This window comes from Lithobates pipiens, unplaced genomic scaffold (assembly GCF_037356315.1).
Source record: "Lithobates pipiens isolate NorthernLeopardFrog02 unplaced genomic scaffold, aLitPip1_a1.2 Scaffold_16, whole genome shotgun sequence".
NCBI lineage: Eukaryota > Metazoa > Chordata > Amphibia > Anura > Ranidae > Lithobates > Lithobates pipiens.
In genome coordinates, this window is record NW_027507748.1 from 250,617,702 (window position 1) to 250,641,580 (window position 23,879).

The window sequence follows — 23,879 nt, forward strand, 5'->3', positions numbered from 1 at the left end:
TTTTACTTATTTTTGCTGATAGCTACTAAGGCTTAAAAGCAAAAACTAAACGTTCAACTGGCCACAAAGCAAAGGTGTAGTCACTGTAAATATGAACCTAAAAAAAAGAGAACTACCACAAAAGTTAATATATATATGATTGCAACTAGAACTTTTTTTGGAAATGTTGGTGGATACCTGCCTTGCACCGATTTAAAATTGAATTCTGGGCAAAACCAAATGACATAGGACATAGCTTGTCACTAGCATTAACACAGGATTTTCGTTTCCCTGTAACAGTTTTATTACCTGTTGGCCTTACAGATCAGTTATTTTTCCACTTTCTGTAACAGGGTGATAATGCTGCTGGTTCTAAAGTGAAATCATGTGTCACCCTGGAACACAAATTCTTAGATTGGCATGGATGTTTAAATGGGAGTAAAAAGCATTGTACACTTTTGTTTATTTAACTAGGCATTAGTGTAGTTATATTTCCCATTGTGTTTGTCTTATCTTACCTTGTAATGACGAGCTTACATGTTGGGGCTGCAGTTTATAGTGTCATGGCTCATAAATTCCCCCATGTCAATGCATTAACCCACCTAACTTGTACCTATTCAGTGAATAGATAGTAGGGATGCACCGAATGGGTTTTTTGGTGCCGAAACCGATACCGAAAATGAAAAATACACTAGGCCGAAAACCGAAGCCGATACTGAAACAGCACCGATACCGAAAATGACTGTTTTTAAAAAATATTTTTATACAGGAGGTGGTCAGAGACTGGGGACACGGTAGAGGAGGTGGTCAGAGACTGGGGACACGGTAGAGGAGGTGGTCAGAGACTGGGGACACGGTACAGGAGGTGGTCAGAGACTGGGGACACGGTACAGGAGGTGGTCAGAGACTGGGGACACGGTACAGGAGGTGGTCAGAGACTGGGGACACGGTACAGGAGGTGGTCAGAGACTGGGGACACGGTACAGGAGATGGTCAGAGACTGGGGACACGGTACAGGAGGTGGTCAGAGACTGGGGGCACGGTACAGGAGATGGTCAGAGACTGGGGGCACGGTACAGGAGGTGGTCAGAGACTGGGGGCACGGTACAGGAGGTGGTCAGAGACTGGGGACACGGTACAGGAGGTGGTCAGAGACTGGGGACACGGTACAGGAGATGGTCAGAGACTGGGGACACGGTACAGGAGATGGTCAGAGACTGGGGACACGGTACAGGAGATGGTCAGAGACTGGGGACACGGTACAGGAGATGGTCAGAGACTGGGGACACGGTACAGGAGATGGTCAGAGACTGGGGACACGGTACAGGAGATGGTCAGAGACTGGGGACACGGTACAGGAGATGGTCAGAGACTGGGGACACGGTACAGGAGATGGTCAGAGACTGGGGACACGGTACAGGAGATGGTCAGAGACTGGGGACACGGTACAGGAGATGGTCAGAGACTGGGGACACGGTACAGGAGATGGTCAGAGACTGGGGACACGGTACAGGAGATGGCCAGAGACTGGGGACACGGTACAGGAGATGGCCAGAGACTGGGGACACGGTACAGGAGATGGCCAGAGACTGGGGACACGGTACAGGAGATGGCCAGAGACTGGGGACACGGTACAGGAGATGGTCAGAGACTGGGGACACGGTACAGGAGATGGTCAGAGACTGGGGACACGGTACAGGAGATGGTCAGAGACTGGGGACACGGTACAGGAGATGGTCAGAGACTGGGGACACGGTACAGGAGATGGTCAGAGACTGGGGACACGGTACAGGAGATGGTCAGAGACTGGGGACACGGTACAGGAGATGGTCAGAGACTGGGGACACGGTACAGGAGATGGTCAGAGACTGGGGACACGGTACAGGAGATGGTCAGAGACTGGGGACACGGTACAGGAGATGGTCAGAGACTGGGGACACGGTACAGGAGATGGTCAGAGACTGGGGACACGGTACAGGAGATGGTCAGAGACTGGGGACACGGTACAGGAGATGGTCAGAGACTGGGGACACGGTACAGGAGATGGTCAGAGACTGGGGACACGGTACAGGAGATGGTCAGAGACTGGGGACACGGTACAGGAGATGGTCAGAGACTGGGGACACGGTACAGGAGATGGTCAGAGACTGGGGACACGGTACAGGAGATGGTCAGAGACTGGGGACACGGTACAGGAGATGGTCAGAGACTGGGGACACGGTACAGGAGATGGTCAGAGACTGGGGACACGGTACAGGAGATGGTCAGAGACAGAGGACACGGTACAGGAGGCATCCCCCATTGCAGCCAGTGTGCCCAATTGCAGCCAGTGTGCCCCATTGCAGCCAGTGTGCCCAATTGCAGCCAGTGTGCCCAATTGCAGCCAGTGTGCCCCATTGCAGCCAGTGTGCCCCATTGCAGCCAGTGTGCCCCATTGCAGCCAGTGTGCCCCATTGCAGCCAATTGCAGCCAGTGTGCCCCATTGCAGCCAGTGTAGCCAGTGTAGCCAATTGCAGCCAGTGTAGCCAATTGCAGCCAGTGTAGCCAATTGCAGCCAGTGTGTCCCATTGCAGCCAATGTGTCCCATTGCAGCCAATTGCAGCCAGTGTGCCCCATTGCAGCCAATTGCAGCCAGTGTAGCCAATTGCAGCCAGTGTAGCCAATTGCAGCCAGTGTAGCCAATTGCAGCCAGTGTGTCCCATTGCAGCCAGTGTGTCCCATTGCAGCCAGTGTGTCCCATTGCAGCCAGTGTGTCCCATTGCAGCCAGTGTGCCCAATTGCAGCCAGTGTGCCCAATTGCAGCCAGTGTGCCCAATTGCAGCCAGTGTGCCCCATTGCAGCCAGTGTGCCCCATTGCAGCCAGTGTGCCCCATTGCAGCCAATTGCAGCCAGTGTGCCCCATTGCAGCCAATTGCAGCCAGTGTAGCCAATTGCAGCCAGTGTAGCCAATTGCAGCCAGTGTAGCCAATTGCAGCCAGTGTGTCCCATTGCAGCCAATGTGTCCCATTGCAGCCAATTGCAGCCAGTGTGCCCCATTGCAGCCAATTGCAGCCAGTGTAGCCAATTGCAGCCAGTGTAGCCAATTGCAGCCAGTGTGTCCCATTGCAGCCAGTGTGTCCCATTGCAGCCAGTGTGTCCCATTGCAGCCAGTGTGTCCCATTGCAGCCAGTGTGTCCCATTGCAGCCAGTGTGTCCCATTGCAGCCAGTGTGTCCCATTGCAGCCAGTGTGTCCCATTGCAGCCTGTGTGTCCCATTGCAGCCTGTGTGTCCCATTGCAGCCTGTGTGTCCCATTGCAGCCTGTGTGTCCCATTGCAGCCTGTGTGCCATTTTGCAGCCTGTGTGCCATTTTGCAGCCAGCCTGTGCACTGTGTGCAGGGAAGAGAGCCACCTCCGCCGCCTGTTTGATAACAGCGCCGGGAACATCACAGCTTTCATTTCAATTGCTGTGTGTTCCCGGCCGTGCGCCGTCACACGCAGCCCCTCCCCCTTGTCCGGGCACTTTGATAGACAGATCATCCGTCCAATCCTGCGGATGATCTGTCTATCTAAGTGCCCGGACAAGGGGGAGGGGCTGCATGTGACGGCGCACGGCCGGGAACACACAGCAATTGAAATGAAAGCTGTGATGTTCCCGGCGCTGTTATCAAAAAGGCGGCGGAGGTGGCTCTCCTGCGCTATGATGGGCGTCACCAGGGGCGGGGGGCGGAGCCCCGCCCCCAGGCCACGCCCCATTTTCGGCTCCATTATCGGACGTTTTTCTCTTTCGGCAAATTGCCGAAAAGGGCATTTTCGGCCGATATGTTTCGGCGGCCGAAATTTCGGTGCATCACTAATAGATAGGCAACTTCTTGTTCCAGGTCACAATCTATGCCTCACAGAGTTGGTGAGAAACACAGCAGTCCATCTAGTTGCACCTATGGTGTGTGCGTGTGTGTTAATATAGATAGAGATAGATAGATATCTCTCAATAGTACATTGTACACTCCCGTATGTTGTGGTCATTAAGGTGTACCATCTAATAGTTTATTGAAACTATCAATGCTCCCTGCTGATATCACTGTTTGTGGAAAAGAATTCCACATCCTTACCGCTCTGACAGTAAAGAACCCTCTATGCAGTTTATGGTTAAACTGCTTCTCTTCCAACTTTAGTGCATGGCCACGCTTGTTTTTTAAATTCAAGTCAACTAAATTGTATTTTCCCTAAGCTAGATTCGCCAGTACGGTATTTGTACATTGATATCAAATCCCCTCTCAAGAGTCTCCTCTCCAGAGAGAAGTTTAATGCTTGTAGTCTTTCCTGAGGTCCTTTATTCCCTTAATTAGCTTTGTTGCCCTCACAATTTCCTCTGTGTTACAAATGTGGGAGTGCAAATGTGATGAAAGACATGATGAGCCCACTGTTAATTTCTCTGCTTGCTTTTGTATGATCTAATTAATTAGCAGAAAATCACTAGACGGAGAGACCCAGAAACTGGTAGATATGTAGCTTCTTCACAGGAAGTGTCAGTTCTTAGACTACAAACAGCAGTCATGTATTAACCTGTGAATAAAAAATAAAGGAAGAAAAATACTGCACCACCACACTCAAGAGATGAGCTGTTAACACTACAATTAGACAAATTGTGTAAAGAAAGTGGTAAGAATTTAAGTGCAGCGCTAATTAGTGATATATGTGATAATGCAAATATATAAGTGGCATTGCACACTTAAACATACATTAATGACATTGCCTGCAAAGCGAGACTAGTATGCAAAAATGGTGAGACAACATATACATAAACATATCTAAAACCTAAATGTCCATTTAACTGCGTCAAGAGACACTTAGATGAGTCCAAAGTGAAAAAAAAGTAATTTTTCAAACGGTGCAACATAGGTGGATATTCGGACTTCCAGCCAAGGATGACCGACAGTGGAGTATGCTCAATTCAGCAAGGAAACAATATTCACCATCAAATGTGTTACAACCACCAGTGAACGTAATAGGGTACTTTTACCAAATGGTGTGGGCTACCTGCCAGCAGCAGAGAGCCAAACAAGCAAAGCTAACATCACAGGAACCAGCATGTGGATAGTAAATACCTGTGTAAGTCCCCTGTTCTCTGGATGTGTAGATATTGTTATTGATAGGCCAATCGGTACTGAGTTTTATAGTAATGTTTCCTTTCCCCTCCTTCCCCCCCCCCCCCATTTTTTTTGGCAGCATATTAAAAAGGTGGCAACTTTTATGTTCAACATTGATTCCTATTTTAAAACTGGGAGGACAATCTGAAGTTGTGCTCCAAAACAATGTCATTACTAATTGAGGAATTGGCAATTAAACCAAAATCATAACCCTCTAAAAGTACAAAACAAAAATAAAAAACGCACAAACGCATATAACCTGCAAACTCACTAATCTCTTATTTTTATTCTTGAGTCTCTCCATATAGTGACGTATTAGATATACACACTCCAGCGAGTCACTCTGGATCTTATTCAAGCACTTTTTACTGCATCAACTATCTCACGCTCACACTATCCACCTATAGGCACTTTTTTTAGATTAAATAAGGGGTCGAACATAGACCCATCAAAGAAAATGTCAAACACATTCACCCATGATACACAAACCCAATTATATAATAACCACCCCAAACGCTGCAAATTTGTCAACATTAACATAACACCTTTATTGCTATATGGGGTCACGATTACGAATTCCAGTGTAAATCTAGCTATTACTCACTGTCACGTACATATTTATTTAAATTTTAAAAATTTTCTTTCCTCTTTTTTTCTGTTTGTGTTGCGTACAATTTTTCTCTCTGTAAACTTTTTGGTGCGCGGTGCATGCTCGGGGGCCGTGCCATGCTTCGTGCAGGCAGATGGGCTCCTCCTGCGCATGTCTAATGGGTTGTGGAGGTCTCCAAGATCCCCGCCTATGCCTTTGTGCAGGGGAGAGCACATGTATTGCGCCGACGGGGGCTTCCTCTTCCACCAGTGACACATGACCCTGCCAGCCCTTGGCCTTAGGGAGATACCCTGAGTTCCCATCTCAGCTGCATTTATTTGCAGCCGATTAAATGGAACTACCAGCAACACAAACAGGTTGCCTTGATTGGCTCCTTGTACAGCTTTATACTATTTAACCACTTGCCGTCCAGCCGCCCTTGTTGTACTGCGGCAGAATGACACGGCTGGGCAAAATGACGGTGTGCAATGTCGCTTTTCCCTGTTGCCACTAGGGACGCACCCACCCGCCCCCCGAGCCGATGCTAGTGCCCAGTGGTCATGATCACCGCTGACACACGGAGAACCGGGATCTGAGAGTGTAAACAGTTTCCAGTTCTCTGAGGGGAGAACAGACAGATCGTCTGTTCATACAGATTATGAACAGCGATCTGTCATCTCCCCTGCACAGTCTCACCTCCCCCCCTTCAGTTAGAACACACACTAGGGAACACATTTACCCCTTGATCACCCCTTAGTGTTAACCCCATCACTGCTTGTGACATTTTTACAGTAAATCGATGCATTTTTATAGCATTGATCGCTCTAGAAATGCCAATGGTCCCAGAAATGTGTCAAAACTTTACTCACCTGAACCCATTCATTCCCTCAGAGGAGACACACTCTTCCTCTCTGCCCGGGGTTCTCGGCTTTTGATTGGATTGATAGCAGCGCAGGCATTGGCTCCTACTGATGTCCATCAAATCCAATGACGTGGGCACTGAGGCAGGCAGAGTCCGGCATTCTGTGTCTATGCAAGAAAATGCTGGACTCAGAAGTGCATCCACAACATAACCCCCCAGGGAGAGCGCTTCTCCCAGGGGGTTTACCGGTGCAAGGAGCCGCAAGCGCCACCGGGGGGATCCCACAAGAGGAGGTTCGGGGCCACACTGTGCAAAAGGAACTGCACAGTGGAGGCAAGTATGATATGTTTGTTATAAAAAATAGAAATAAAAAAAAAAACACAAAAAAATAAAAAATAAACACAAAGGTTTACAATCACTTTAAAACGGTGTGCACCTGGGAGTAACCAAAAATTCTCCATAGGCTACATCAACAACTTTTACACGTTATCAGTTTAGAGTTAACTGCGACTGCAGGCTACACCAACAACTTTTACACGACTGCTTGTCCTACAATTATTACTCACACTCCGATTTATGGTGATACTTTGCATGTGTGGCTCAATTTATGTACACATACACGTGCGTGCCCTATGCTGCGACATTGCACTGGGTTGTGTACAGAAGTGCTTTTAATTTTTATTACCATTTCATTTTAATATTTTTTTTTTTTACCTTCTTTTTCTTTATTTAACGCTATCGATATCACAAAAGTGTTCATGAGGCCTAAAAAAACATTACAGGAGAAGTCCAGGCAAAGCTCGTTTGGCTGTACTTCTTCTATGGATTACACGAGTGCAATTCGCTTTGCACTCCTGTGACTCATTTTCAGCAGAGAGCAGACGTCACCTATTTCAGTCCAGACACCGCGTCAACCCGACTACGGAGTCTGGATCTGCCAGGTGCATGGACTGACGCCCATCTCAGCGAGCCACTTTGAGCCTTAGGCGGCCACTTTTCCCCCTCCACAGCCTAGGGCTCCAGTGAGCGAGGAGAAAGAAGAGCAGAGAGCTGTTATTGACAGTCTACAGCTCTCTGATCACAGAGCTCTGAAAACCAAGTGATCGGCGATGTTCGATCGCTTGGTTCTCAGTGTAGAGGCGCCGGGGGCCCAATGCTGCATTCATATAGGCAAGTATGATTGGGAGGAAGGGGCGGGGGAATCCTTTACTTATCTTTTAAGAACCATTAAACAGAAAATAAAAATGACAAAAAAAAAAAAACATCAAAACAGTCTGGAAAATATGGATTATGTTATTAAACCCCAAAGGCTAGTCTTATAGGGGTTGACAAAAGAACTTTTCGTTAATTTTTCAGATAAATATTTGTACCTGTTAACTAAATCTTGAAGTTTTTGCATAGGCTCTGGCTCCCCATCTCTTCCACAGGTAAGTATTTCCCGTCCGTCATACACTCGAATTATTCTGTCTGCTGTATTTATCAAGAAACAGCTACACAAAAGATAAAACAATATATACTGAACTTATTAGTAGAGAAACTTCAACAGAAATGAGAACTTTCGATACGTCACTGTTAAACTTCAAACGTCACTGTTAAATCTGTGCAGGACACAGAAAAATATGGCTTCTCACCCTGATATCCTCTCCCATTTTATTCCATACATTTCTGCTATAGAGCAGGCAGTAGAGTGGAAAAAGTTGCTAAGAACGCAGTACAAGCACACAAAAAAAAAATAAAGTGAAAGGGAGGGCATTCATTTTTACTTTAGTAAAATATGTAAATGGGAAAATGGAAAACATTTGTTTTTTCAGCTACAGAGAAATATAGGATACATAGATTCTCATATCATGAAGAAATTACAAAATAATATTTGACTTGTTTACTTTATGTAATATATCAAAGATTATCTGAATACAGTCATTATGTGATACCAATTAAGCACACAGATGGTAACTGCATCAGTAAATTTTTTACCACGTTTTCATAAGTTTTAAAAAGACTGACAAGCTTCACATTCAGAAGTAGAGTGATTTGATGGCAACTGCTTTAAAAACAGCACAATTCACGGTACAAATACATTCTGTCTTCTTGGAAGTCTAGAATAATAATATTAAAAATCTGTCGACTGGCAGCAGTCACACATGGATTGGAAATGGTATGGTGCCACTGAACTGGCCGAATTTCAATCCATCCAGATTGAGTTTATGCCTGGATGATACAATTAAGCCCTGAAAGATTAGCCATGTTCTATATATGTATTTTAAAGTTTCATGTTCAACCTTGTCTTTGGTGTATCTTTTATGCCAAGGTAAAAGATCCAGAAGATTATCCCAGTCACAAACTGTATTAGGACCTATGATGGCAGCTTTGGGCTTATGTCAATGGGATAAGGCAGTTTGCTTTCAGGTTCATTCTGCTTGTAATTGAGATCAGTTTGAAATGCTCCAAAATAATGTCAACAGTAAAACAAAGCTATTCATCAGCTGCTCTTAGGAGCCATAAGAATAGACTATGTATGATATACATGCTCAGTCCTAATACATGTCAAAATATAAGTGAAACCGTAATTAACCCTACTACCTTAACATTGATTGGGTGCATTAAAAGAGATGTTTGCTATGGAAACAACACTCAACCCTTTCTCTAGCATTGTGGTTCTCCAAGATAAATTATATTAGACATATAGAAAGTCTCAAAGCTTTCCTAAAATATTGTAAAGATAATTTTAGACATACCTGTTTCTATTAGTTGGAATAAATTTAACCTCTGGCATACAGGGTGATCCTTGAGCAAGGAGTTTAGCTTGTTATACACCTTTCTCTTGGACTTAATCTTTAGACTTTCCTATATAGACAACACATCACTCACCCAGCCAATCTCTCCTTAACCCCCCCCCCCCATTATTTATTTCTCTCCTTATCTTGCCCCTTCCTTTTATTATATGCTCCTCTCCTCCTTTTCTCCAGTGACTCTTGGATACCCTTTCATAGTCCCTGCTAAACCCTTGAATTTTTGTTTTATTTCAAATGAACTGGAAAGCCAGTTGACCTTTCATCCAATTGCTCGATTCAGAAATGATGCATACCCTGATAAAAAAAATCTACTTAAAATTTCCTGTACCTCAGTGACATTCTATATATGGTCTTTAACCACTTCAATACTGGGCCTATTCTGGCACTTATCTCCTACATGTAAAAATAATAATTTTTTTGCTTGAAAATTACTCAGAACCCCCAAACATTATATATGTTTTTTTTTTAGAAGACACCCTAGGGAATAAAATGGTGGTCATTGCAACTTTTTATCTTGCACGGTATTTGCGCAATAATTTTTGGGAAAAAAGACGGTTTCATGAATTTAAAAAACTACAAAACAGTAAAGTTATCCCAATCTTTTCGTATAATGTGAAAGATGATGTCACACTTTAAAATTGCACACACTCATGGAATGGCGACAAACTTCGGTACTTAAAAATCTCCATAGGCGACGCTTTGAACATTTTTACATGTTACCATTTTAGAGAGTTACAGAGGAAGTCTAGTGCTAGAATTGTTGCACATGCTCGAACTCACCCGGCGATACTTCACATGTGTGGTTTGAATGGTGGGACTTGCATGTGCATTCACTTCTGAACGTGAGCTACTGGGGACAGGGGCATTTTACATTTTTTATTTTACATAAATCACTTTTATTCCTATTAAACATCCCTTGTAATAGGAATCGATTGTAACAGGTCCTCTTTATGGAGAGATGCAGGGTCAATAAGACCTACATCTCTCCTCCAGGCTGGAAAGCATGAGATTGAGAAAAAAAAAAAAAGCCCGGAGAAGCACCGGATGGTGGCGTGTCCCCTCCCATCGCCTATAAGAACGATCAAGCAGCGGAACTGACGCTATGATCGTTCTTATCGTGCACAGAATCACTGCCTGGAAAGAATGATGCCTGTAGCTACAGGCATCATTCAGATATCCCCACTCAAAGTCAGTCATATGACGTCCTAAGTATTGAAGTGGTTAAAGTGATACTAAAGCCTTAAGGCATTGTACTTTAATGCAGTCTATGCCTAAAAAAAAATAAAAAAAACTTATGTGCTGCAGGATCTTCCCAAGCCCCCCTCATTCTTAACTGAGCCTGATCCGACCCAGCTACGTGCATTAGAGCAGCTGCTCCCGCTGCTGCCCCTCTCCTCATTGGACAGATTGATAGCTGCGGAAGCCTGTGACAAGGGAGCAGAGGACTGGGCCAATAGACACAGACAGGGCGGCTCAGAAGCAAGCCTGCACGCATGCCCCTATGGAAAGCCGCTTTCCAAGGGGCATTCGCTGAGGAGGAGGGGCCTGAAACACTGGTGGGGAACCCCAGAGGAGAATTGAGGCTGCTCTATGCAAAACCATTGCACAGAGCAGGCGAGTATACCATGTTTGTTATTTTAATAAAAATCGTTTCACTTTAACTGGTGGATCTTCCAACAAATCATCTCTAGCCATTTTAAAATGATGATTTATGTTAAACATACATACTTTTACCTTATCTATTATGTCCTTGTTGTGGAAAAAAAAAAAAAAGACTTTTGGAATAAGTAAAAACAAACATAACAAACATATATATTGGCTTCTGGCTTCCAACAAATCCCTGACAGATGATGTCACCTATCAACCAGCCAATGAATTGAGAACATTTTGTCAGGATCCTTCCTATACTTTGAAAGCTCTGCATCGTCAGGTAAAGGCATGCAAAAGCCCTCTATAAGCTGACTGTGTCACAACATTAGTAAATGTAATCATTCGAGACAAAAAAGTAAAGGGAAAAAAAAAAAATTTACCCTACTTTTTTAAACATGAGAAAATTGTACTTGCTGTGTTTGGATGCTGCATACTATACAAACTATAATACAGCGACCTGGCAACAAACATGTTCCCAGTCCTGAGCAAGACTAAATAGATAGAACAGCAACAAGCAAAAGAATTACACAAAGCCAATTAGAGCATTTTTCCATCGAGATTAGCCGTTACCTGCCCTTCCTTGCAAACTCTATGGATTTAATAGCAGTTGTGTTGCTGGTCCCGGTTGTAACACGGAAAGATGCCACCAGATCCTGGGTGTTTGTTTTTAGCACTAAAATCTGTAAAAAAATATTTTTATAAGAGATGCACTCAGTTTCCCTTAATTAAATGCGTTTTTGTAAACAATATACTAACTTTTCTAATGCGTCATACCTTCCCTTTGGCATTTCCTGTATAGATGTACTCTCCTCTACGGTCAAAAGATGCTACTACGTTAAGATCAGAATCATCATCCACAGGTAGGACAACATGGCTGGAGTCTGACAGCGTTAGCATAACAGGGGCAGATTTCATGGGACACACTAGAACTTTATCCCTGGTAAAAAAAAAAAAAAAAAAAAACTGTGTGTCTTAGAGGTGTATTACAATAATCAACATAGAAGATCTGCTTCAGCACAGACCCAAATGCAGCATACAGTATAAAATCAGTAAACAATATATTAAAGAAAACATCTACTATTACTTACTGATCACGGGGATGAAACTGAACTTTAAGTATAGGGGAAGGAAACCTAAACCTCTGATCACAATCTCCAGACAAGACATCCCACAAAGATACTATGTTATCGGTAGAGGCACTCACAAGCTTATGACCATCTCTGCTCCAGCTGTAAAGAAGACAACATTTTTAGGATACACAAATTCAAAAGCCTTAAAAAGGTGTACGGTGCCGCAAACAAGAAAATATCACAACTACAATTGAAAACACTAATCAGATTTTAAAAAACTAACACAAAATGAGGCATTAGTCATTTTCCCTAATAAGACCAAGTAAAATATGCTGGACATTTGTTTTCAAATCACAAGGCAGATTACTCACCATAGAGAGCACACAGGATGTATATGAGCACTTAAGATCTTGGCAATGCCCCGTGTTAAGAAGTCCCATATAACAATACGGCCGTCGTTACAACCCACGGCGAGAAGAGTGCCCCACCTATTAAAGGTGCAGGTGAGGGCCATGCTAATGCAATCCAACGTTCCATCTGCTTCCTATGCAAAGAAATAAAAATAAACTAATTTCCATAGCAACCAATTCCAAGCAATTGCATAGCCCTAAGCAGAAAGCTGTCACCATTTTGTGGCGGTAATACAACTGCCAAAGCTCCCATTGCGAACTCAAACCTAATTTACAGTCAAAAGCTTGCTTTAAAAGAGAAGTATTTTTTTTGTTTCATACTTACCTATGTGGATGCAGCATCAGACCGATGCTGCAGATGTCCCCTGCCATCCCTGCACTAAGAACCGAGCCACCGATCATCGCCGATAGCTCGGTTTTCACAGATCCCTGAGAGGCGAGCTGCTGACTGCCAGTCAGCACCTCTCCTCTCTGCTTCTCCACACTCATTGGAGCACTGAGCTGTGGAGGGGTGGGGAGCGGCCATCTCAGTGGCTTCCCGAGACTGCAATCAATACAGGCAGCTGGCGGATCCAGACTTTGAAGTCGAGAGGACGTGCTGCCTCGTCTGATCGTTGTTTTGGACATCAGCGGACTTCAGACTGCTCTCCACTGAAAATGGGTCACGGGAGTGCAAAATAAATTGCACTCCTGTGATCCATAGGAGAAGCCCAGCCTAAAACGCTCAAGCTGGACTTCTTTAATGTAAACTTTAACAAACCAGGGCAATTGAAATTGAGCAAATGAGGAAAATAATGCATAAACCAGGGGTTAACTTAAGTGACAACCACAAAGGGTATAATGGGTAGCCTTACTGACCAAACAAGGGGTTTGAAATGAGGGATTGAAGGGGCTGAATTATCTGCTGCCTTTTTGTTTACAGTGTATCCAAAAAATATTCACAGCACTTCACATTTCCCATATTGTGTTATGTTACAGCCTTATTCCAAAAAGGATTAACCACTTGCTTACCGGGCACTTAAACACCCTTCCTGCCCAGACCAATTTTCAGCTTTCGGTGCTCTCACACTTTGAATGACAATTACTCAGTCATGCAACACTGTACCCAAATGAATTTTTTGTACTTTTTTTCCCCACTAATAGAGCTTTCTTTTGGTGGTATTTGATCACCTCTGGGGTTTTTATTTTTTGCGCTATAAATGAAAAAAGACCGAAAATTTTGAAAAAAAAAGCATATTTCTTTGTTTCTGTGACAGAATTATGCAAATTATTAATTTTTCTTCATAAATTTTGGCCACAATTTATACTGCTACATATCTTTGGTAAAAATAACCCAAATTAGTGGATATTATTTGGTCTTTGTGAAAGTTAGAGAGTCTACAAGCTGTGGTGCGAATCGCACAAAATTGATCACATCTGATGTACTGGTGGCCTATCTCGCTTCTTGTGACCCGAACAAGCCAGGAAAGTACAAATACCCCCCAAATGACCCCTTTTTGGAAAGTAGACATTCCAAAGTATTTAGTAAGAGGCATGGTGAGCTTTTTGATGTTGTCATTTTTTTCCTCACAATTCTTTGCAAAATTAAGATTTTTTATTTTTTTTTATTTTTTCCCACAAAATTGTCATTGTAATAGGTTAATTATTTCACATGGCATGTGTATACCACAAATGACACCCCCAAAAAAATTCTGCTACTCTTCCTGAGTATTACAATACCACATGTGTACGAATTTTTTCACAGCCTGGCCACATAGAGAGGCCCAACATGCAGGGAGCGCCATCACGTGTTCTGGAGCATAAATTACACATCTAACTTGTTGACTACTTATTACACTTTTGAAGGCCCTGGAGTACCAGGACAATGACAAGTGACACTGATGACAGATGGCACTGATACGTGGCAATGATGACACTTATACGTGGCACTGATGACAGATGGCACTAATATGTGGCACCGATGACGCGTGACACTGATGACAGATGGCACGTGACACTGACAACAGATGGCACGTGACACTGACAACAGATGGCACGTGACGCTGACAACAGATGGCACGTGACGCTGACAACAGATGGCACGTGACGCTGACAACAGATGGCACGTGACGCTGACAACAGATGGCACGTGACACTGACAGGTGGCACTGATGACAAAAGAAACGGATACAAAAATGTGTCAAAAATGTCCGATGTGTCCACCATAATGTCGCAGTCACAATAAAAATCGCTGATTGCCGCCATTACTAGTAAAAAAAAAGTTATTAATAAAAATGCCATAAAACTATCCCCGTTTTGTAAACGCTATAACTTTTGTGCAAACCAATCAATAATCGCTTATTGCGATTTTTTTACCAAAAATATGTAGAAGGAGGGGGGCGTGACCGGATGGTGATGGCGGCGGCGTGCGAGGAGTGAGAGAGGTGAGAGTGGTGTGTGCTCTCACCGCAACGCTGACAGCTGATGCCTGTGCCCGGTTAACAGCGCTTTGAGCTGTGATGCCCACAAGAGGAGAGGAGAGAGGAGGACGGATGTTAGTATACACTTCCTTAGCCAACTTGCTCCCATAGGCTGTTCTCACAGACTGGCTGGTACCTGGTGTCTTGTCCGTGGGGATCCTCCATGTATACTGGAGCGGAGGAGCTGTTGGTCGATCCGGGGCTGTGGAGGCGCTGCAGAGGGGACTGCCTGTGTGGTCTAGCGAAATCCCGGTGAGGGCTCGGGAGACGAGGCGACAGCTTGATAAACACAACGAAGCCAGTCTCGGCATACCACATACCAGGTAAAAAATCCTAAACCAAACAGCTAAGCAGTGGAATAAGCAGTGAAGAGAGACCTCTGGTGGTCACCTGCAATATTGTCTGGCATCTCCTGTATGTATCAGAGGTTATATATCAGTATGTGGAAAGTACTTGAGAGATATTTCTCTTTACCTAGTATAATATGCCTGCCTATAGTGCTCCAAAGGGAAAATAGAAAGTGTGGAGGAGTGGAACTTATATTGTCTGAACTTTCATGAATTAACCTGCTAACAAATGTGTAAGATCTGACCAGGCTTTGAAAGGAAGGAAAAAAAAAAAAAAAAAAAAATGTGCCGCACCTGTTTTTGTTGCTCTTGTTATTAAGCGAGGGGGATCCTAGCTGGACAGTGGGAATTGTCGGAGCTTTTGGAGGCTATATAATTAAAGTGGATCCCCACGGCATTGCGGAGGTTGCGTTGTGAGTACCCCCCTCCCCTCCCTCCCTCTTTCCCTGGAGGAGAAGAGAGCAATCCCCCCTTTTTATTTTTTAATTTTTTTGTGTTCTTTGGTTATATAACGAATCAATTATGGCAGCAAGGAGGAGAGGGGAAGAGCTGGCAGGTCAAGAGAATGTTGGAACGCAATCTTTAAGGTCAGCTAAGGATAAAGACAAGGAAAAGAGCTCCCAGGCCATGGCAACAGGGACATCAGCAGCAGCAAAACTAGAAAAATATGCGCATACTTCTGAACATACGCCAACTAAGGGAGCTCAAGTAAAAATCTCAACAGATAGAAAGAGCCAAGGGCAATCAGGACTGGTAGGGGGAAAGAACGCAGTTAAACAAACGGTGGGTACTGTCGGGAGATCCGAAACAGTGTCTATGCAGGACCATTTGATTAATGGAGAAGGAGAACCCACATTAAAGGAGGTGTTGGGGGCGGTTAATGTGTGTAAACAATCTCTAGTAGAGCTATGTGAACAAACAAGAGGCATTAAGGAGGAGCTAGCTTTGATGCGGCAAGATCTTCAAAACACGGCTGATAGGATAACAGCAGCAGAGGGGAGAATATCTCAGATTGAAGATGAGGTATACCCATTGAATCAAGAGGTCAAAGACCTAAAAATACAGATGGGGAAATTCGCAGGGAAATTGGATGAAATGGAGAACAGGCTCCGGAGGGACAATGTGAGGCTGGTAGGACTCCCGGAAAAATGTGAAGGCCCTGATCCAATTATATTTCTGGAAAATTGGCTTGTTGAAACCTTTGGAAGAGAGACTTTTTCCCAACAGTTCGCAATCGAAAGGGCGCATAGAGTCCCGGCTAGAATCCTGAACCGAGGGGGCCAACCCAGATCCATCTTACTGAAATTCTTGAATTATAAAGATAAAGCGGCTGTGCTCCGAAAGGCCAGAGAAATGGGTAGTATCACTTATAAAGGGGCCAAAGTTTCATTTTATTCTGATTTCTCCCCGGACTTACAGAAGCGCAGAGCAGAGTTCGCTGAAACCAAGCGCAGACTTCAGAAATTAGATGTTACATATGCTCTGCTGTACCCAGCCCGGTTACGAGTTGCAGCCTTGGGAGAGACTTTATTTTTTGATTCTCCTGCTGGTGTGTCAGCTTGGGTGGAGGAAAAGGGGGATCGGTTGATAAGGAGGTGAAGGGTTAGGGGGGAGGAAGGAAAGCCTCTTCCCCCCTTCCTCCTTTTCTCTGTTTTTCCTTTTTTTTTTTTTTTTTTGTCTAGTCTGCTTTTCTTTTTTTTTGGTTTGTCCATCCCTTTACTCTCCTTGCTCCCTCCTGCTCTCTCTTCCCCTCACCCCTGACTGATATCGTTGGGGGGGGGGGGGGGGGGGTGGGTTCGGACGGGGAGATATAGTGGGTACAATGCACCTGAATTACGGGCACAATGTATATACACATGCAACGGTGGGAGGTGGGACACCCACAGTATAAAGGATTACATGAATGAAATTAGGAAGGGTAAAAAAAAAATGAGGCACAGGTTGGGTTTAAGGGAAGTTGGGTTAGGGAGGGGGGGAGGGGGGATAAGGTAGTATGTGAATGGGTGGGGAAGAGAAGGAAGTTTGAAGGTATGGGTGAGGTTGTAACGGTCACAGGAAAAGCCCCTAGGGGTAACCCAGAAGGGTATGGGGAGGGGTGGGGAGTAGGAACAAGGAATAAAAAGGGAAATATTGGACAGGAAAAGGGCAAAGATTGCACAGTAATAGAGGATAAATTAAAAATAACGTTGGGAATATATGAAAAGTTTATCTTTTCTCTTTCACTAAAGGGAAGTTTGGGACAGAATGGTATCACAATATTCAAAAGGATACACAAGGGGGCGTGGCCTGGTGATGTGCTAGAGCAGACGTGTGCTCTGTGAGCTCCGAGGCCGACACCGAGAAATATACATAAAATCATCCAAAAACTCATATTTTTTCTACCTGAGTGATGGGCCGGCGGACGGGCAAGTCTCTGCCCAAGAAAGGAGCCTCGACGGGGTCGATTAAGCGATTCCTTTCCGTGGAACCGGACGAGGTGGAAGAGCAGGACGACCTAGGCCGCAAGCCGCGGAGTAGAGTGGATTCCGCATCCCGCGATGGGCCGGACCGGAGGTCGCGCTCGCCCGAGTCCTCGGCGGGCTCGGGGGCCGAGGGTGAGTCACATCCTTCCGCCGGAGCGGCGCCGAGAGTGAGCGATCTCCCTACCACCTCCGATCTCGCCGCCATGCTTCTGAACCTCGAGCGGGTCATCAGGAAGGAGGTCTCCGCAGTTCGTTCGGATCTCTCACAAGTATTGGTTCGTGTTGAAGAGTCGGAGCAACGTCTCGATCGCCACGCGAACGCTATTCGATCCCTCCAGGCGACTACACGTCAACTTGCCATTTCGCATCGTACGACCGTTTACAAGATCGAAGATCAAGAGAATCGTAACAGACGTAATAACGTTCGGATTCGGGGACTTCCCGAAGCGACTGGAGACGACGATCTGTTACCATCCGTTCGGGGCATTTTTAATAGCCTTCTGGGACGAGCACCTGACGCCCCTTTGAAGATTGACCGGGTGCACAGGGCACTCCGCCCACGCAATCTTGCTACAGACGTCCCACGGGACATTATTTGCCGGGTCCACCATTATCCTGAAAAGGAACTGATTATGCAGAAAGCTAAGGGAGCTAATCCGTTTGATTTTCATGGGGCGATGCTATCCTTTTTCCCGGATCTCGCTAAAGAAACCTTGGATCGACGCAGGGCCTTAAGGCCCCTCACGGAACTGCTCCGGGCGGCGTCCATTAAATATAGGTGGGGCTTCCCTGCGGCCTTGATCGCATCTAGAGATGGCAAAACCACAATACTTCGATTTCCGGAGGAGCTGTCCAAATTCTGCACGGATATGTCCGTTCCTACCCCAGATCTACCTGGATGGCATGAAGGCATCCCGCCCCTGCCCGCTGGGACCGACCAGGGCTGGCAGAGAGTGAGCCGTGCCCGCCGTACTTCTGCACCTGATTGCCGCCCTTGAAAGGGCACCCTGCCCACCAACTTGTTCAGCTTGGTTACCTGTTCAGGACGTCTACTTGCATCTGTGGGGCATACCGCCTGAATGTTTCCTTTACTAAGTTTGTGCGAGGAAGCTGACCGCCTCTGGCGACAACGTGTTTTTGCAGGTCAGGGCTGGGCACCCCTAGGGGGCCCTCAGTCTGGATATGAACATCGCTGCACTTTTGCCCTTTGTCTTTTTATTGGCGTGACATTTCTTCATCTTCCTCGCTGTGCCTCTGGAGCGTATCTGACTCATGGTTCCCCTCTCCCCCCCCCCCATTGGGTACCCTACCGCCTCAGTTTTATACCAATATTGTTCTGTACAGGCGCTTTAGGTTTTGGATGATGTTATTCATAGATTTTTCTGCCTGGGTGTCGGCACCGGACCGCGGGGCGCTGCCTTGGACCTTTATGGTGTGGTTTGCGCCCGGCTGCCTGCGTCCCGCCTCCCCCTTTTTGAGCGGGGGCTGCCCGGCGCGGGGCCTCGGCGTCCGTTCCCCCGTTGGGGTGGCGGGCGTGGGGGCCCTGTGGCGGTCACGCAGCCCGCTCTTGCACGGCATAGTAATGCGTGCACTAATGGCTGTTTCTCGACAGCACCTTTTTTGGTTCAATTTGTTTTTCCCACTAAGGTGGGGCCTTGTATTTTTTCGTTGCCTTTCTCTCTCCTGTCCTCTTCTCTTTCACCTTTTCTGTCTACTGCCTCCACCTCCTCTGTTCCCCTCCCCCCTCTCTGGCGGCAGACCGCCTTGGTATTGTATTGATAATGTTGTGGTGATCGCGGTTCCTCCTCCTGAGACCCCATGGCTACTGTGAACAATGTATCTTTTAATGTACGGGGCCTATACGCCCCAGGGAAGAGACACAATTTATATAGGGAACTGGACCGTTTGCGGGGGGACGTGGTCTTCCTCCAGGAGACCCACCTCACGCAGACGACTCGAGTTAGGTTACACTCACCACAGTACCCTACGTGGTACTACAGCCTCTCGGACATCTCTAAAGCCAAGGGTGTGGCCATCGGGCTTCGTAGGGGAACCGCGTTCACGTTTGAGGAAATGTTGTGTGATCCTGCGGGACGTTTTCTGTTTCTGCGGGGCACCTTGGGCAGCATGCAGTGTACTTTGGCCACCTTATACTCCCCTAACAAAAATCAGGTGCGTTTCTTGGCTTCCACACTTAGCTCCCTGCGGAACTTTGCACGTGGATGCATTCTCCTAGCGGGCGATTTTAATGTTCCATTGGAACCTACTCTGGACACCTCTAGGGGTGGTTCCTCGCTTTCCGGCAGGGGAATAAGGTATATACGTTCTCGACTCCATGACCTACAATTGATGGATGTCTGGAGAATTGCTCACCCACGGGAAAGGGACTTTACCTACTTTTCCCCGGTGCACCAAACCTACTCTAGAATAGATTTATGCTTCATTGACCACCAACATCTTCCGCTCGTTGTGAAGTCAAGCATTGACTCCTCCCCCATTTCGGACCATGCTCCGATATCCTTAACCATTAGCGTGGCGTCCATACCCCTGAAGGCCACTAATTGGAAACTGAACGAGGACCTTATAGCCGAAGAAGCGGATAAAAAGGTGATGGGTGATAGTTTGGAGTTTTATTTTAAGACTAATGTCAGTCCTGAAGTTTCACCGGGAGTGCTTTGGGAGGCCCACAAGGTGTATATTAGGGGAAAGTTCATAGAATTGGGGTCTAGGAAAAAGAGGGAGCGCTTAACTCAACAGGCCAACTTGTTGCGGGACATTACTGACTTAGAACGCCGACATAAGTTGAACCAGACTCCAGCCCTTTTCCACGCCTTAACGGAAAAACGGGAGACCCTGAAGTCTCTCCTTCATTTAGACCACAAACGTAGCGCGCGGTTGGTAGCTCACCGTTTTTATGAGTGGGGCGATAGGCCCAGTAGACTGCTGGCTAATTCGGTGCGACAGCGGAAGAATGCAGCGTTTATTGCCAAAGTTAAGACCCCCTCGGGAGACTTGGTGTTCGAGACACCCCGTATAGCCAAGACATTCCGGGACTTTTACCAGCGCCTGTATAGGGTGCACCAGGGGGACCATGATAGAGAGGCTCGGAGACGCCTTATTGGGGACTATCTGGCCCGCGCCGCTCTCCCGAAACTCTCCGAGGAGGTTTTGGCTTCCTTGGAGGGGGAGTTGACGACTGCGGAGCTTCTGGGCGCCATGAAAGCTATGGCGCGCGGTAAGGCACCGGGTCCGGACGGCCTCACGGTATCGTATTATAGAGCGTACGCGGACATACTGATGCCGTACTTGACCAGATATGCTAACGTGACCTCGGACGGCGGGGACCTTCGCCCGGAGACCACTCATGCACATATCACGGTATTACCCAAGGAGGGCAAGGACCCTAGTGACTGCGCGAGCTACCGCCCTATCTCGCTCTTGAATATAGATGCGAAGATTTATGCTAAAGCTATAGCGAATAGGCTGCTCCCCCTGGTGCCACAATGGATTTCACGGGATCAGACAGGATTCATCCCCGGGAGGGAAGCGCGGGATAACTCTCTCCGCACACTCTCCTTGATGGCATATGTGCGGCGGACTGCCCAGCCCACCCTGTTACTCTCCACGGATGCTGAGAAGGCGTTTGACAGGGTGGACTGGGACTTTCTTATGGCTACGCTGGCGCACCTGGGCATAGGTCCCACTCTGCGCTCCCAAATAGCGGCGTTGTACCACTGCCCCACAGCTCAGATACGGATTAACGGAACCCTTAGTGACCCCTTCACCCTATACAACGGCACTCGTCAGGGGTGCCCGCTCTCGCCGATTTTATTCGCGATATCCCTAGAACCATTTTTATCCCTTGTTAGACAAAATCCGAATATACGTGGTGTTACCATTGGTACGACGGAACACAAATACGCGGCTTACGCGGACGATATTTTGTTCTACGTGCAACAGCCTCTGATCACCCTTCCAAATCTTATGTCCGAGTTTTCGGCCTACGGCGCGGTGTCAAACTTTAAAATCAATATGTCCAAATCGGAAATGTTAAACATCTCTGTACCCGCCAAGCAAGTATCCCACCTGAAAAAGAACTATCCCTTTAACTGGCAGCTGAGCTCCATGAAATATTTGGGCATTTACCTAACGCCCTCATTATCGTCCCTTTTCCGCGCTAACTTTCTGCCTTTACTCAACACTCTTAGATCCGATATCCAAAAGTGGTCCCAGCTACGACATTCTTGGCTGGGAAGAATAGGCCTGGTTAAGATGAACTTGCTGCCCAGGGTGCTCTTCATGTTGCAGATGGTCCCGTTTGGAATACCGGTGGGGTTTTTTACAATTTTGACATCTATGGTATACCGGTACATATGGAATAGGAGAAGGCCCAGGCTGAATAGAACACTCCTCATCCGCCCTAAGTGTAGCGGGGGTTTAGCTGTACCAGATTTCAAACTCTACTATAGGGCCGTTGTGCTGACCAGACTCTCTGACTTAAAGTATTGCAAGGGCACGAAACTCTGGGTAAATGTGGAAACAGACCTTTGTGGAGCTGAACCTTCCACGCTGATGTGGATACCGAGGAAGTTCCGAACCCTTTTGCCTACCACGTCCCCACTTACACACTCCTCCTTGATGGTATGGGACTCTATATGTAAGAGAAATGGCTGGCTGCATAACTCCCCCCTGATGCCCTTGGTGGGTCATAACTTTTTCCCACCGGGTAACATGGACCCTCAGATTCACCCGTGGCGGCTGGGCACTAACACCTATCTCCATCAGTTCACCGGCCCATCCGGGGTGCTACCTCTTGCTTCCATCATGGGTGACTCCTCCATTTCCTACATGGATCGCTGGAAACATCATCAACTGTTGAACTTTGTTCGCATGCTCCCAAAACCCCTGCGCACCCTGGCGGAGCTTACACCTGTGGAAACCGCATTTGCTGAACCTGACCCGATTGAGCGGCCAGTTTCGTACTTCTATCAGGCCTTGCTGTCCCTCACCTCTACGGGTACCCCCTCCTTTCTACGGTACTGGGAAAGGGAACTACAAATGGAGCTGTCTCCGTCCCAGCAGTCACAAATCCTAACACTGGCTCATGCCTCCTCGGGATCCTCTAAGACATCAGAAATGGCGTATAAACTTTTGACCAGATGGCACTACACACCGGTTGTTTTACATAGGTTCTCTCCCCAGTCCTCCCCACTCTGTTGGCGGGAGTGCGGGGAGGTAGCCACTCATGCCCATATATGGTGGTACTGCCCGAGGATCCGCCCATTCTGGCTGGCGATCATATACACAATTAAAGAAATCCAGGGATGGGAGGTACCTAATGACCCGTGGTATGTCCTGTTCCATTGCACGGGAAGGCCGACAGGCTCCTACAAGAGGTCAATTACACCACATCTCTTAAACGCTGCTAAAACCCTCATTCCTCAGTTTTGGAAGCTGAAGACGATCCCCACCCTCCGGCGTTGGTTGCTCACTGTGGATACCACATATTACATGGAGGATATGACCCTTTCCCTCCGGGGTAAATCTGAGTTGTCAACAAAGATCTGGGCCTGTTGGGTTGCCTTCAAATATTCCTCGAGTTATGCAGCCATAATGTCTCAACCAGAGTGAAGTGAACATGACGCTTGTTTTTACTACATCTACTGTTATTTTGCAATAGGTTGTCTGACGGCGGTCTGCCTCCTCCCCGCCCTCCCCCCCCCCCTCTCCCTTCTTTTTCTTTATCTCTCTCTTTCTGTTTATTTTCCTTTTCCTTTACTCCCCTTCTAATTCTGTCTACTATATTTCCTCTTTTATGATAGAAGAGGTGGGTGTATATTTATGTGCCCATGTAACTAACGTTATAATGTTGTAGATCTCGCTATTGGTTTCTATACTGATTGTTATGCTCTGTACACGCTTCTCTTCTTTAATAAACATTAATTAAAAAAAAAAAAAAAAAAAAAAAAAAGGATACACAAGGTTATTAGGAATTTTAGTTTGAGTAGGCTTTTTCTCTCTCCTTTTCTCCTCACATCTTTTCTCCTCACATCTCGCAACTTTCTTTCAGAGGGGGCATAGAGAACATCCCTATGAGATCAATTATAATATTGAGACAATCCCTTTTTCCT

The 23,879-nt window shown here is 46.4% G+C and overlaps 1 protein-coding gene across 4 annotated transcripts in view; it reads right to left on the minus strand.

Annotated features, from left to right (window-relative positions):
* Positions 1-23,879, minus strand: part of RBBP5 (RB binding protein 5, histone lysine methyltransferase complex subunit) — a 148,569-nt gene that overhangs the window by 110,922 nt on the left and 13,768 nt on the right. For all 4 annotated transcript variants that reach the window (XM_077481288.1, XM_077481289.1, XM_077481290.1 and 1 more), the window contains exons 3-7: positions 12,442-12,614; positions 12,089-12,229; positions 11,775-11,937; positions 11,571-11,680; positions 7,929-8,048 (exon numbers count right to left, since the gene is read on the minus strand). In XM_077481288.1, coding sequence (XP_077337414.1) covers positions 7,929-8,048; positions 11,571-11,680; positions 11,775-11,937; positions 12,089-12,229; positions 12,442-12,614 — 707 coding nt within the window. The remainder of the gene's footprint in view (positions 1-7,928; positions 8,049-11,570; positions 11,681-11,774; positions 11,938-12,088; positions 12,230-12,441; positions 12,615-23,879) is intronic.